Source organism: Trichoplusia ni, chromosome 8 (genome assembly GCF_003590095.1).
Source record: "Trichoplusia ni isolate ovarian cell line Hi5 chromosome 8, tn1, whole genome shotgun sequence".
NCBI lineage: Eukaryota > Metazoa > Arthropoda > Insecta > Lepidoptera > Noctuidae > Trichoplusia > Trichoplusia ni.
The window spans coordinates 6,186,142-6,200,583 of NC_039485.1; the positions used below are offsets into that span (position 1 = coordinate 6,186,142).

Sequence of the window (14,442 nt, forward strand, 5' to 3'; positions counted from 1 at the left end):
TCTTATAAGAATTTTTTCAAGATTATTAAAGAATTTGTTTACATCGGAGTCCGGAGTTCTATATATACAAAGTACTATAAGTTTGAGTTTTTTTATTATTATTCCACATATTTCAAAGTGTTTTTCTACTGCAAACTCCCTTGTTATATCAAGTTTAGAACTTTCATATGAATTTTTACATAGTATACAAGTACCTCCGCGGCGTTGGTTATCACGAGAAAATATATCCGCCAGGTAAAACCCGCTTAAATTGAGATACTGTTCCTCGTGATTTTTTATAAAATGTTCACTTAAACACACTACTGCAACATTTTTCTTTAAGTCGTAAAGTTCTAGTAGGGCTACTTCCAGGTCCTGTATCTTATTTAAGACACCCGCAATATTTTGGTGAAATATAGTGTAGGAAGACTTATTTACGAAAAAAATTATTTAATTCAGGTTGTGATATTTTTGTTATAATAGGAGAATTTACTGAATTTACTTTTGGTACATTCGTCGACATTTTTTTTATAATAGGAAAATAGAAAGGTATTGTACCTTTTTTTATTTCTACATTACGATCCAATTTTTGTGGTACATGAGGCTTTCTAGAGTTTCTTGCTAATATAATTTGCGAGCCAGTAAACCTTTTAGGTGTGCGACCGTTATAAGATAAGAATTTATTCTTATGATATCCTAAAAATCTTACATTATAATCTATTTGATCCAATCCAGAATTTATACTTTTACACAAACTTAGTCTAACATTATCAGAAACAAAACCATGGTCAATGAAGTAAGTATGATTGTTTTGAGTACATATGAATTTTAACATGTTGTTTAATTTATATTCATTTAGATGCATGCTTCTTCGAATTTCAATAACAATGATTGGACACATAATATAAGTTTTTACAAATGCATATAAGTTTTTCATTATACTTTGGGGATTTTGGTCGTGTTCACCAACTGATATAATAATTCTGTCATTGGGTGTGATATTAAATAGTTTCGCGCTCAAAAGTATTTCTTCAGTTGTGGCGTGAGGTTTTATAAAAGAAATGAATTTGTACCTTTCATATGGGTTATTTAACCTCGATTTCTCCATATGCTCAGATAATTTAGAACACTGTTGTCCCCCAAAGATGAAAGCTCTTTTACATTGTTGCTCTTTCTTTTTGTGGTTTTTACAAACATCTGAAGTCACTTCCTGTCTGCTGTCTTCTTTATCATTTTTACTATTATCCTCAATTAAAGTAGAAGTAGATTCTGTCTTTTGATTATTTGTCTTCGAGCACTCTTCTTTGCTCGACTTTTTTGAACCAGACGATCTATAAATCGAGTTGTTCGGCGAGCTATTTTCAAAAGTATCCGTGAGCCGGCGTTTGCTTCTGAGGTTACGCTTGGAAGGTGTGGCTTTTCTCAGAGAAGACAAAGGGCTTTTACATATATTTTTAAGTAAATTAATTTCTTGGCTAAGTTTAAGAAGTTGTTGTTTTAAGCCATTATTCTCCAATATAATGTTGTCAAGTTCATTTTGAGTACTCGATAAATTTGTTTTAAGGCAATCTATTTCTAGTTTTAAATTTTCAACTACGTTTGACGATATATGAGTCGATAGGTCTAGACTTTTAACTAACAATTCTTCAGACATAGTTGTATCTAATGAGCAACTTGAATTCAAATCGCCACAGGAGTTAGTTTTAGTCATTCGATGTCTTCTAAATGTTATATTGTTTCTTTCGCTCATTTTGTTTGAGAAGGTCACAGTCACGATATTTGAAGAATTAAACAAGTATTGCAGGTAGATCTTGCTTAATGTAACAATGTGATTTTCGATTATAGTTTATACATCATCTAACTACTTAAGTTTTGTTTTAAAGTTACTTTTTGTTCAGTTTTTTGAGAAACAATTCCAAATAACATTCAAAAAGAATTTCTCGCCGCTAGGATCGAACTCGAGATATATGGTTCCCTCCCCACTTTCACAACTGTTAGTGCCATTGAAACAAGTATCATGTGTGGTGAATTTTAGCACCTCAATGTTAATATGCAATATTTAAATTGGTCACTGGCGGTTGAAGTGATTCATGCAACAGGAATTTTTGCAGTCTTTTGTTTACTTTGTCACGTAGTTTGAATGAACACTTTTCGAACTATTGTTGTTATTTCACATAATATATGGCTATTAAGTGTTTTGTTTAAGTTTATAGATTATGCTTTCTGATTATTATCACTGTTTCCACTCTATTTTCACTTTTTAAGGTCTTTTTTTAACCACTGTTTATATCTTCATTTGTATTCGCGATTTAAACTAGATAATACTCTTAAAATATAGTCAACACCAAACATTTGGTTTTTGTGATAAAAGAAATTCAAAAACATCAACAAAACTATTTTTAAATATTTTTTAACACGGAGCGACACTGGGATCGAACTTACGGCTTAGCGCGCGCACTCACCATTCCTATTTTACTCCATGATGTTACAAGTTCATATTATACAACCTACAAGATAACATTGATGCTTTTACTTTGAACATCCCGTCGCTCATACGCCCAAGATGCAGGCCAACCTAGACTGTTCGGAAAATGTTCCTGACGCTTCCACATATACATTTTATTTTGTCAGTGCAGTAACTGAAAACAGACAATTTTCTTCGATTCTAAAAACGAAAGTCTGTAACGGTTCTTCAATAAACATAAATTTCAGTCAGTAATACTTGATAGTATACAACAATGTAAACATGCAGTCACTACTAAGCTTTTGTATCACTTCAAAAAACCTCTAAAAACGCAAAGCAAGGTCTTCAACCGTCGTATTATTTTATTAGAAGGCTATTTGCAATGGTTTTCTCTGTTTTAGGTACACGAAACAATTCCCAATAGTACCTAGTACAGTTACGGTCATGACCCACTTACAACGATTTGTGCGTATCTCTAAGCAAATTGTGAACTGTAGACCTACTACCACATCTTCAAGCAGTATTATTTCAGATGTGGGAACGAGAAGCCGCTGTACATTATAGAGTCTGCCGTCTCGCTCCCACCACTGTGACAGTTTCAATGTTAGAGGTGCCGGTAGGTCCCCTGTGTCGACCTCGCATAGATACTCGTAGGCTTGATTGATCTCTTCCTGCGTCAGCTGTTACGATTGCGACCAACGATGACACGAAATTTCTTTTTAAAAGGATATTCCATGAAACATTTTTAATTAAACTTTCAAATATCATCTTTTTACACGAGTTCTTTTCAGAATTGACGTTTTGAATTCTCGTGATTCAGAAAAATAACTTGTTTTACCAAAATCTTTGATTAATTAGTTTGTACTGTCATAACCCTCATTTAATGGTTTTTCAACTCATGAAATGAACCTTATGAGAAAATAGATATCTGAGTTAATATGAAAAGCAATAACCTCGAGCCAAGCACATATAAATTGTTGCAATATAAAACCTCTCCTTATTAGTGGAATTCATTTGCTATTATCTTTTATCCGTTCTATAAGTAACCTTATAAGATGTGAACTACTATGTAGTGGTTACGCGGACTATCAGGCTTTTGACCGCCATGTGAGATCCCGACTGTTTTCTCGAATGTAGATTTTGGCTCGGATTGGTCTGTTAATGGAGGAGCTCGTGGCTAAGCTAGAACCGCATAAGTGATACGATCACAGGTTAAGCTATGCTTGACGCGGTTGGTCTGTAGATGGGTGACCATCTTTGTCATAACGAGTTCCTCCGTGTTTCGGAAGGCACGTTAAATTGTGGGTCCCGGCTGTTATTCCTATATCTTTGACAGTCGTTACAGGTAGTCAGAAGCTTGAAAAAGTCTGACAGCCAGTCTAACCACGGGGTATCGTGTTGCCCAGGTAACTGGGTTAAGGAGGTCAGATAGGCAGTCGCTCCTTGTAAAAACACTGGTACTTAGCTGAAACCGGTTGGACTGGTAGCCGACCCCAACATAGTTGGGAAAAGGCTAGGCCAATGATGATTGGTCTGTTAATTATAATATTCCTTAATTATTACTTTCAATATTTTTGGGCGAAGCATGATCGAAACTTGATTTAAATAGATGAAAAAAACATTATTTAAGAAGATGATATTTTCTAAAAAGAATATTTTTGAGATAACGTTTTATCAAGTCATACAAAGTTGTCAGTTGTCATCACATACTCTGCCCTCCTTGGCACAGATGTCTTCTCGTAAGGGAAGAAGGCGAAAGGTTCAGCATTAATAATTACGCTTGTATACTACGGGTTTTTGATTTAGATCAGATTTTAATATTGTTTTCTAATCCCGATTTGCCAGACGATGTTTTTCGTCAACGTTAGTCGATACCTATTTGAATGATTAAAGAAGTTATTTTTCATGGGTGGTCAAGATTTATAGTTATACCTTATCCTTTTCATGCCATACATCCTTGTCAATATTTCAATTGCAATAACCCTGAGGTCATTACCCTGTCCGGCCGGCATTCGATCCCCCTACGCCTGCAGTGATTGCCCCCATTCTGTTTTCTCGAAACACTTAATGTATCGTTATATTTTTAGTGTTTCTATTATTATACTAACATTTTATGACTGGTCAGCGATAGAATATCTTCAGATATTCTATCGCTGACCAGTCCAGTTAATCTTGTATTTGAAATTAAAAATTACAAACTCTTTTAAGGTAAGGGATCCAAAGAATATAAAACGTCTATCACAAGCTCGTAACTGAGGTAGCTACTTAAATAAAATTCACTAGTATATTTGTTGTTATCTTAGCCACATGCAATTGTATACAAATGAAAGTTATTAAAATAAAGTTAAGATATTTCCCTTGTAAGGAATAAAGTCCCTTAATAGCAGCTTTATGCAAACAGTATTTAAAATTAATGTTATCCCTCGCATTTGTTATTCAGAACCTCAGTTGGGCTGTAATTCAGGTTTTACACGCTGCTACTTTAAAAGCGATAAACGATATCCCCAGAGGTCCAAATTTGGTTCCGGGATAAACAAAGATTTACAATTTCATTGTTTATTTGTATAAGATTTACCGAGCTTTACAATGGATCTTTTAGTCATGAATTTCTTAAGACTTTACTTTTGAATAAATATATGATGTCTATTTTCAACTAAATTATAAATTGATATTGCAATATTTTAAGATTGAAAATTCTGGTGTAAAATTCTCTAGAGCCTTTCTTTCTTTCTTCTTACTGAACCTTTTTAAGATAGGGAAAAGTTTCCTATTGAGTACATCATTAAGTTTATAACTGTACTAGAATGTGAAAGTATTATTGCATATTTCACTGGAACTTACCTCGGCCTCACAGTGGCCTTGGATTAAGTATCTACATAAAATACCTCTGAGTTTAGAACTAGCTGCTGGAATGAGTTGTTGGAATGACACCCACACGGCACGTTCCTGGTAATTTTAATAAGGTTTTCATACAGTCAACGATGTGGATCATTTTAATTAGAGTTATTAAGGTAAAATTTTTTGAAGTACAGTTTTGTAAGCTTAGTTAAATTATATATATTTTATTGCAAGCTGTGTCCCGTGCATCAGATTTTTTTCCTTTTACCCGTAACCAATAGGAACGGAACCTTATTACTAAGGCCCAACTGTTTGTCCGTCTGTATGTTAATCGTAATTGCACAGCATTGCATGAAATTTCAATAACAATATCGACGCAACCTTTGGTAAATATGGTTATGGATAACTAATTTCTTTGTAATATTTTCCTTCGGCCTAATTGTTCTGAAATACGTCCTTCAGTAGGTACTCAGTAAGCACTGGGTATTTAGCGGTTTCTTAAGCCCTACGGGTTTTAATATAGTCAATCCTTATTATACTGAATTCTTTATTTCATTTTATTTCAAATCGATCGATTCCACTGCCTTTTGATATAATTTATCTTTATACCCACGCATAGCACCTACACTGCGTCTTTCCTTATATCGTAATTCTTTCTACTTCCTATTTCCTTTATGTTTCCTATTGATCTACATGACATGTTATGGACAAATGACTCATCGTTCGGCACTACACAAAATGATTGAGTGTAATTGAGGGGCCTGTTCTTTTATAGTAAATGTATTTGTTTCGGGCAGAATTATTGATGGCATACGATGTTTGTGGATGTTTCGGTGTTGTGGTTATTTACTTAAATAAGGTCAAGTAAAGTAGGTACGTAATTTATGAGTAATATAAACAAATAACTTTTAGATATAAATATATTATGAAAGAACGGACTGACTTATTGTGTTTTTTCCAACGTGTATTACTATTACATTTTTAGTGTTTGTTACATCACATACCTAAAACCTAAAAAGTACGTTTCCCACATTACGGAAACCATTATAGTATATAATAAACATGTAAATAAATATAACATCAAAATATTTTGATTTGAAAAAAGTGTTTGTAGCTTTGCTGAATAAATTGTCTCTTGAAACAGTTTATTTTAAGTCTTAATTAAAACTTCACAACTTTCAGCCAACTAAGTTGAGTTTAACTAATTATTATTTATACCAATTACATTAACCATTATATACTGTATAACCAATAATTACAACTTACAAATTACAATTATGTAATTATTTTAAAGAACAACAAATTAATATCTAACAACTTATTACTACTTAAATACTATAGGTTTTCACATAAGTATAGACGAGTAATAATTAATTTTATTTGTACAGGTACGTGGCAATAGTGAAGCCGCTTCAACATAGACTGAGTCGGAGGGTTGCGCGCGCGGCGCTTTTCACCGTATGGTGCGCGAGCGCATTGCTGGCGCTGCCCAGTCTTTTGTACTCCGATACTTATAAGAAGCAGTAAGTATTATTCAATTTAACATATTTTATAGTAAATATTCAAGTATAATTGACTTCAATACACACATACATATTTTCTAGTAGGCAAATGTATTTGTGCGCACTTGTAAGAAAGCTGTAGTCAGAATTTGAGTGATAGGTATCTTATTCGAACGAAAAACGTTCTTTTTTTAAATCATAGTCAAAACATTGAAAGCTATCTATATTAAAATACCGAATATTGAACAGTAAACCCAAATATGATGTAAGACAAGCTACGTAAATCTGTCTTCAATTTTATCATTCCTAATTTCGTAATAAATTCAGGTTGAAGTCAAAACCCATTATGTAAATAACCTAGTATTTTCGATTTTCCATAGCCATTGTTTTAGTTCTAGGAAAGCACGTCAAACAATCTATTTGTAGGTAAGCTTGCTATCATTACAAAAAATAGATTTGACATTTACTTAAGGCTTGTGTTCTCGCTAGTGACCTTGTGCATTTGAACGAGTGCGGGTTTGATATAGATGCAGTATTTATAAGGGATGCATTTTTAAATAGTTATTATAGAAATCAGACATACTTTTAAAAAGTAACCAAATCAAATCATTTTCCTATGTTTTGCCAAGCAGAAGGTTTTTTTCTAATGTTCTTTTATTAAAAATAAAGCAGTAAAATGGTTTTATGTCTACGAATTGAAGGTGATTTGGGGATTTTTTTACTTGTTATGTGATGTCAATATAAAAATTATGGCTAAACCAAATTACGTATCATATCATGTAGATTACTAACTATTTTTTGCAGATATAAATTCTCTGTAAGTGCCGACGAAAAGCTGTTTCAACTGCACGCTTTTTTCAAGCTTTTTACGAAAGAGGAGCCTTAATGCTCGTTAAATGGGTCGTTACCTTTAATAGATCAAAACAGATTGACGTAATTGATTGATGTTTAAAATGGTTAATTTTCTAATATTAATTAACTAGTGTACAGAATTATAAAATAGTGTAAAGGTCATCACATAACAGGTACTTTGACAGTCGTAGTTAGTAATGTTCTGGAAAATAGAAGAAGGAAATGTTCTATCAATATTTTAAATAAACTAGACATACCGTTAACTTGTAGTGATGGTATTAATTTTGTGGATTATAATTTTATTTCTCAAACAGAATTTAATAACATTAATTGGTGCATTTAAAAAGGATATAATTTTAAATATTAGATCTTGTGTTTTATTAAGTATGCCGCAAGCTGCAAGCGAGAGTTATTCAATTAATTCACCAAGGAATAAAGTTTTTTACACAAGTAGTTTTCGCCATGAAATTACTCATATTAAGTTACCATCATAGAGTTATGACTACCCTTGCTTTCACGGTAATAATTTTACATGGAAAACTTTGTTTGTATAGTCTGTTACTAGGGACTACTAAATAGTGCGAGAACGACTTCCTCTTTACGTAATGTGCGAGTATGCACTCACGTCAATCGTAAAACGTGTTACTGTGTAAAGAACAAATTGAAATTTCTTACAGTGACCTTGGTAACCTTGTTGGTTAAGCGACTGACGCGTATAGCCAGGAGTCGCAGGCCTATCGCAGGCATATTTTGAATGATTTCTGAAGAAGATTTTTTTTTCAAAAAATTACTTAAAAAATGTCTATTAAGATGTAAATACAGTGTAGATGCTAGTGTTAAGATGATCGTGACAATATTTTCAGTTTTTAGTATCAATTAAAATTATTTTGGAAAGAAATCGGCAATCTGTGTATCTTTTGGCGTTTTTTTTATCGCGGTCTTCAGTATTTTTTTTATCTTTAATAATTTATTTTAAAACAAATGAAAACCTACTGTACAAAAATATTAATCCTATTGACTGATTTTTGGTACCAAAAATAAAAAAGCTGTTTCGTCGACTAAATGCTGAATATTTAATGGTTAATATAGACAAAATACGTTATGCATTATGAAACTGCCATTTTGTAGAACCTTATCGCCTCCTTTGTGCTGGCTTTCACAGTGTGCTTATTGACTTTCTTCCTCATCACAATAGAGATTGATATTCCCTTAAATACTTATTTAATTAATACTTGTTAGTTATTACAAAATATTTGGAATAAAATTATGATGTAATATTTAAAGGAAAAAATTGGCACAAAAAACCTAAGAGATGAAAGAAAATCTTGAAGCCATAAAAATATTTCTTCAAAACCTTCAACGCAGTATCTATTTTTTTAAGTCTTATTCTTAGACTGATGACAGTAGGTAGCTCATAAACTTTACGCAACAAGCTAACGACTCTCGTTCTAGACAAGGAGCCGTGTCCTGAATTTACGTCGTAATCATATTTATGTAAGAACCCTGAATATTTTAGGCTCTCCAAGCTTAGGTTGCGAGTAGTCTAGGAGCCTTAAATATAATTTTATGCCCTCAGTCTTTTATCCCCAGCGGTCCGTTAACCGTAACTATAAAGCTCACGCTAACGGCTTATTTTGTAAAGGCAAAGCTTTAAAATGTGTTTTGGTTAATGTACTCGCATTATTCTGACAGCATATTAAATGTGATGGATTTGTGATGCTTTGCGGAGTGATTTCTCTTTGTATCGATTTTGTTTCGGATTTGGAAAGTCAAATTGAAATCTATTGTTTAATTATTTTTTAAGTGAGTTCTTAAGTTCGTTTATGTGTTTGAAGTGTAGTACTGTCGTGTTTGTGTATATGTATGCAGTCTTACATATTTTTTATTGCGTACTTACTCACATTGTTAGAAACAATTAGAGCAATGTTTAGAAACACTTATTCTAATGCAGTACAAAGATTCCCGCCCTTTAGTTCTGCACGGAGTTTTTCTTTACTATCTATTGTTACAAGTAATAGAAACTAGATTTATGCAAAATAGATCCTTATCCACAATATGAATATAAATGTTCATATAGTATTTGCGTAACAGATGCAACTGAAACATTCAGAAATCGTTTTGAATCTGACCATTTGTAGAGAATTTCGTTCTACTCGGGTACAGATGCACAAGATGGGGTTTTAACCATAAATATTATAAACGTAAAATGCAAAAGTAGCATAAATATTAGCGAGCTAATAAATAATAACTTATACACGGAAACGCCTTTTAAGCAATAAATAAAAGCAGAATAATGGGCACTGGGATAAAATTTTAAAAGAAACATTATTCAAAATTGTAGAGCATTCTGTTGTGGTTTCGCACTTTGCTACCCCGCTTTCCAATATTCAATAGTTCAAGTATTCAATTTATCAAAATGAAAATTCTTCTGTTTGAATTACTGCACCGACGTCTTTTTATATTAACTGCCAACCACAGGAGAAGCGAAAAGTATACTCTTTTGTTTATAGCTGTTTAACCGAGCCAACCCTTACTTTGCGGGGCAGTTCACAAAAATTCCAGTCTTATTCACAAAGACACCCAGAATCAGGATAAGAATTATTTTGTGGATAACAGAATCGCTTGTCCTACGCGTGGTAAACTCAACTGTTTCAGCTCTTCGTGCAGTAAATATTGCCAGCTATTTATAAAAAAATGTATCCATAATATCTTCACAAGCATACCGAAAATGTTTACTATCTGCACTACGTTAAACATAAACGTAACGTAGCCAAAATAAAGATCTGTATGATACAAAACAGTGTAGGAACACTCAAATAATATTACAGTTACAACTGACAAAGCTCATGCGAAACTTCTCAGATAGAGCATAATAAACATAGGCTGCCAAGAATGAACAAATAACATTTTCCACGAATTTTTCCCCGCAATTAAAACACAATTGGCATAGCTATCATGCATCATGCAGTACGCAGATAAAGGGGACAACTGAATTGCTTTCGTTCCAATTCTAACTGTGAAAATCCTTTATGCTAAATACTGATTACATTTTGTTTTTAGAAGTAAGATTAACAGTACCGGTGAAGTTAAATAAAATAACGTTGTTAGCAAGTTCCAAAGGCCGTCTTCTGACTCTTATCAGATTTAGTACTAAAATATTGTCTCGCCATGAACTTTTATAAATATATTTATCAGCGCGATTGGTTGCTTATAAGTGTTTTTAATTACAAGATAAAATTAGGTCGAAAAATAACAAACATTAAAAAAGTAAAGTAAAATACGAAAGTTCGGTATTGTGATCGAGATATAGTATGTACTTGCATATGGAAATGTTTCGTCCACCCGATGAGTTGCCAATTGCTCAGGACCTGCGCGACAGACTAATCCTATTTCCTCAGTTGACTCAGTAAATAAAGTCTTCATGAGAGCGAGCATCTCGTTAATTCGTATTCAACTCAATTGCTCTGACGTGTCATTCGATTTTGAAGGCTTTTTTTGTTTTGATGGATATTTTTGGTACTAAGCTCACTCGTTTACGATAAATAATATTCATACATGTTTATTTTAATATAATAATGTACAAATTACGTGTCACGTAGTTTGGTCGCGTGCAAAAGCGTATTTGTTCAGATATCGAGAATAACTAAAATAATTAATGGATTTAAAAATTTAAAAACCCACGTTTTTAAATGGGTTTCATTCAAATTTTATCAAAATCGGTCTAGCTATTTTTATAGTTATAAATTGGATTGTTATCGGGTTTGATGCTACCCTGAAAATTTCGGCCTGCTTGCTTATCGGGAAGGGCCTCAAAAATAACTTGTAAAAATTCAATCGAAACGACAAACGAACAAGAAAGTGAGTGTATAGAATAACGTGGCAAAATACTGGAAATAATATTCCAACAAGAACAGTCTTGAACAATATGATACTGAAAAGACATCCGTGTGAATAATAGCCTTTAAATCCCCCACAAAATACTACAGTGTAAACACAAAAATCACATAATGTTCTAGGTATGAGATATGTTTTATTAAAAAGGTATAGGAATGCTCACTTTAACCCTTTCATATAGTTCTTACTCAAATAAAGGTGGTCTTACTGAGTGGGGTTAAAAGCTAAAGCTAAATTAAATATACTTTGTTATACTAGTTGACTGAGCTTTAAATAAAAACAACCCTAACACCTAAATCTCAGTCCATTATATATTTTCATTCAGTTAAGTGACGCGTTACTAATGTGTTTAATTTTATGCCTTATTAAATTGTTATTCAAAAAGTTTGTCTATAAAATTTAAATCTGGAATTTCAACGCGAGCCTTATTAGAAGCGACAGTCTTTTAAAAATTGAGATGGATTCAAAGATTGGAATTGACATTCACAATTTTGAGTGAAAAATTCTAGCAGCAATGAACCAGCGCTGGCCAATATATCGAATTTTAAACCACATTTCGATGGATGGAAGACTTATTGGATTTAAAACAGCACTGTGCCCCGATACCGATGTGAGGGTTATACGCGAAATAAAAATCTGATTCTAAATTTGAAGTATTTTGGAGTACTGCATAGGAATCTTTAAATGTCAAAGGTATTAGTTTATTGGAACTGGAAAGATCTAATATTCAATGAAATAACCGATGAATAGCTAGGTGCGTTCCAGGGAACTAGGTGTCGCTACGAAATGTATTACAACTAAGTCGTTAAAACAACTTGTGCTGAGTCTGGTTTTATTTGTGCATTAAACTTGAATGTTTGTGAAAAACCTAAAGAAAGACTAAATTCTACTCGATTAAAAATAAAACACCCACATACATTTAGAACAAGCTTGTTCTATTTCGCCGTCAAACTTGCGGCTCGTGCGGTTGCATATACTACTCACAGCAGCCTGTCTTTATTAAACGCCCACGTTATTTCAAATATCGCTTATATCTAGTACATATTTCACGAATGTTTAGAATAAACCACGCACACTAAAACGTTCGCGTTGACACTCAACAGGTGGCCTACTTAGTACTTAGAAATACGTTCAGAAACATCCTTTCGTGTGAAACCGGCGATAAAAATGTGACGCGTGGTGAAAAAATGTGACGGCAATTTTTTTCCAACGCCGATAAAGAATTTTCACTCAAAAAACTAATGAATTGTACACAGTTAATAAAAAATGTTGATTACTATAAAATATGTTAGAGGAATCCTGAGAGGATACAAGTTTAAATTTGTTCACTCTTTCGTTGTATTAAGTTATAAAATTACTGGAGTTAGATGTTGGACAACGCTCAAAGACCAAAGTTTTAATTGTTGTTACATAAATTATATGAATTTGTTATAAGAATAGTTATAAATTATGCTTTAACTCCTAATCGTAAAATTATACTTATTAATTTAATCTTAGGGTGTTTTCTACTTTCTTGGCAATGTTAGTACTAGCATCTTGAAAGTTTGAACACTCTCTTACGTTAAGTTATACATACATAGTTATATATTAGTAAAAAATATAGTTCATTTATTCTGTCTTCTACAATGAATGCAAATCAATGAATACTTATGTGTTCAATTCTTTTAAACTGTTGCGAAGTAAACCAAGGTAGAATCAAGCAAATTTGAGGCTAAATTTAATTAATGCTAATAAAATTAATTTAAATAATGGCTAAATTAAATTATTTGTGTTCCGAATATTTATTTAGTTTTAAGTTTATTTTTGCTTATAACGAATAAGCAAGCAGACTTTTTCCCGATCTGCACATGAAATGATCAGGAACATATTTAATATGACTCCAATGTATCGATACGAAAAGAAATTGTTTAATATTCATTCACTTCAATCCGAATTTTATTCACTACCTCCTTAAAGCCGGTGCCGTCAAAAGATGTGCTCTTTTGTATTTAATTTAATGTAAAGTGCAGTGTAATAAATAAAAGATAAGTCAGAATTAGTGATTTTTATAATATCTTCAGAAATAATTAACAGCAACGAGGAATCATTATCATAAACAAAACTTTACAGAATTCCTTTTTCAAATTTTTACAAATATTTTTTTTATTACCACTAAACAAACTCTCTCAATTCAGAAACATTCGAGATATATGTTATATTTGTATGCGAGAATAGACTAGTAAGATGTCGCGCATAGTAGGCTTGGCTTGGTGACTTCAACTACTGGTCTATCCGTTCAGTCAAAACAACTTGTAAAATAATCATATTTATTAAGGGTAAAAAGAGAGAATCTTGTTCAAAGCGGACTATTGATACTACCGGGTATTCAATTCCTTCCTTGCATATGTAGAGCCCATAGTAAAGTTATAATAAAAAACCTTAACTTAGCATACTTTCCTGTCGTCCTAATACCACCTCATTAAGCTAAGGTTGTACATCAACATCCACATTTTCTCGACTATGATAAGTATTAAATCCCACGTACTGCCATCCGAGATAAATTGCGGTATAAAAATAACATTATTTACTTACCATTAAAAATAAAGGCCTTAATGATTTATGATAATGTTTTATTCGTCACAATATTACTATGACAATAAACTGTAAAGCTTATATATTAAAAATGTATTAAATTACACACATCTCTTTAATGTTTTTGGTAATTTGATTGTTAAGAGCCAAAATAATGATGCCAATTATTCTTGATTAGTTGCTCAGAGTTCATTTTTTCAAAACCAGGTCTTTTCATAGTTTAGCTTTATCAGCGCTAGTAATTTTATTGTGACCTTATCACAGCACGAAAACGGAAAACTACAATTGAAATGTAAAATCGAATAAAAAGAAGCCTACATTATAGGTATATAAAGGTTTTAA

General features: G+C 32.4%; 1 protein-coding gene across 1 annotated transcript in view; it reads left to right on the forward strand.

The window, feature by feature from the left end:
- LOC113496576 (tachykinin-like peptides receptor 86C) overlaps positions 1-14,442 on the forward strand; it is a 55,580-nt gene that overhangs the window by 15,807 nt on the left and 25,331 nt on the right. The window contains exon 2 of the mRNA XM_026875840.1: positions 6,670-6,804. Within this exon, the coding sequence (XP_026731641.1) occupies positions 6,670-6,804 (135 nt within the window). The remainder of the gene's footprint in view (positions 1-6,669; positions 6,805-14,442) is intronic.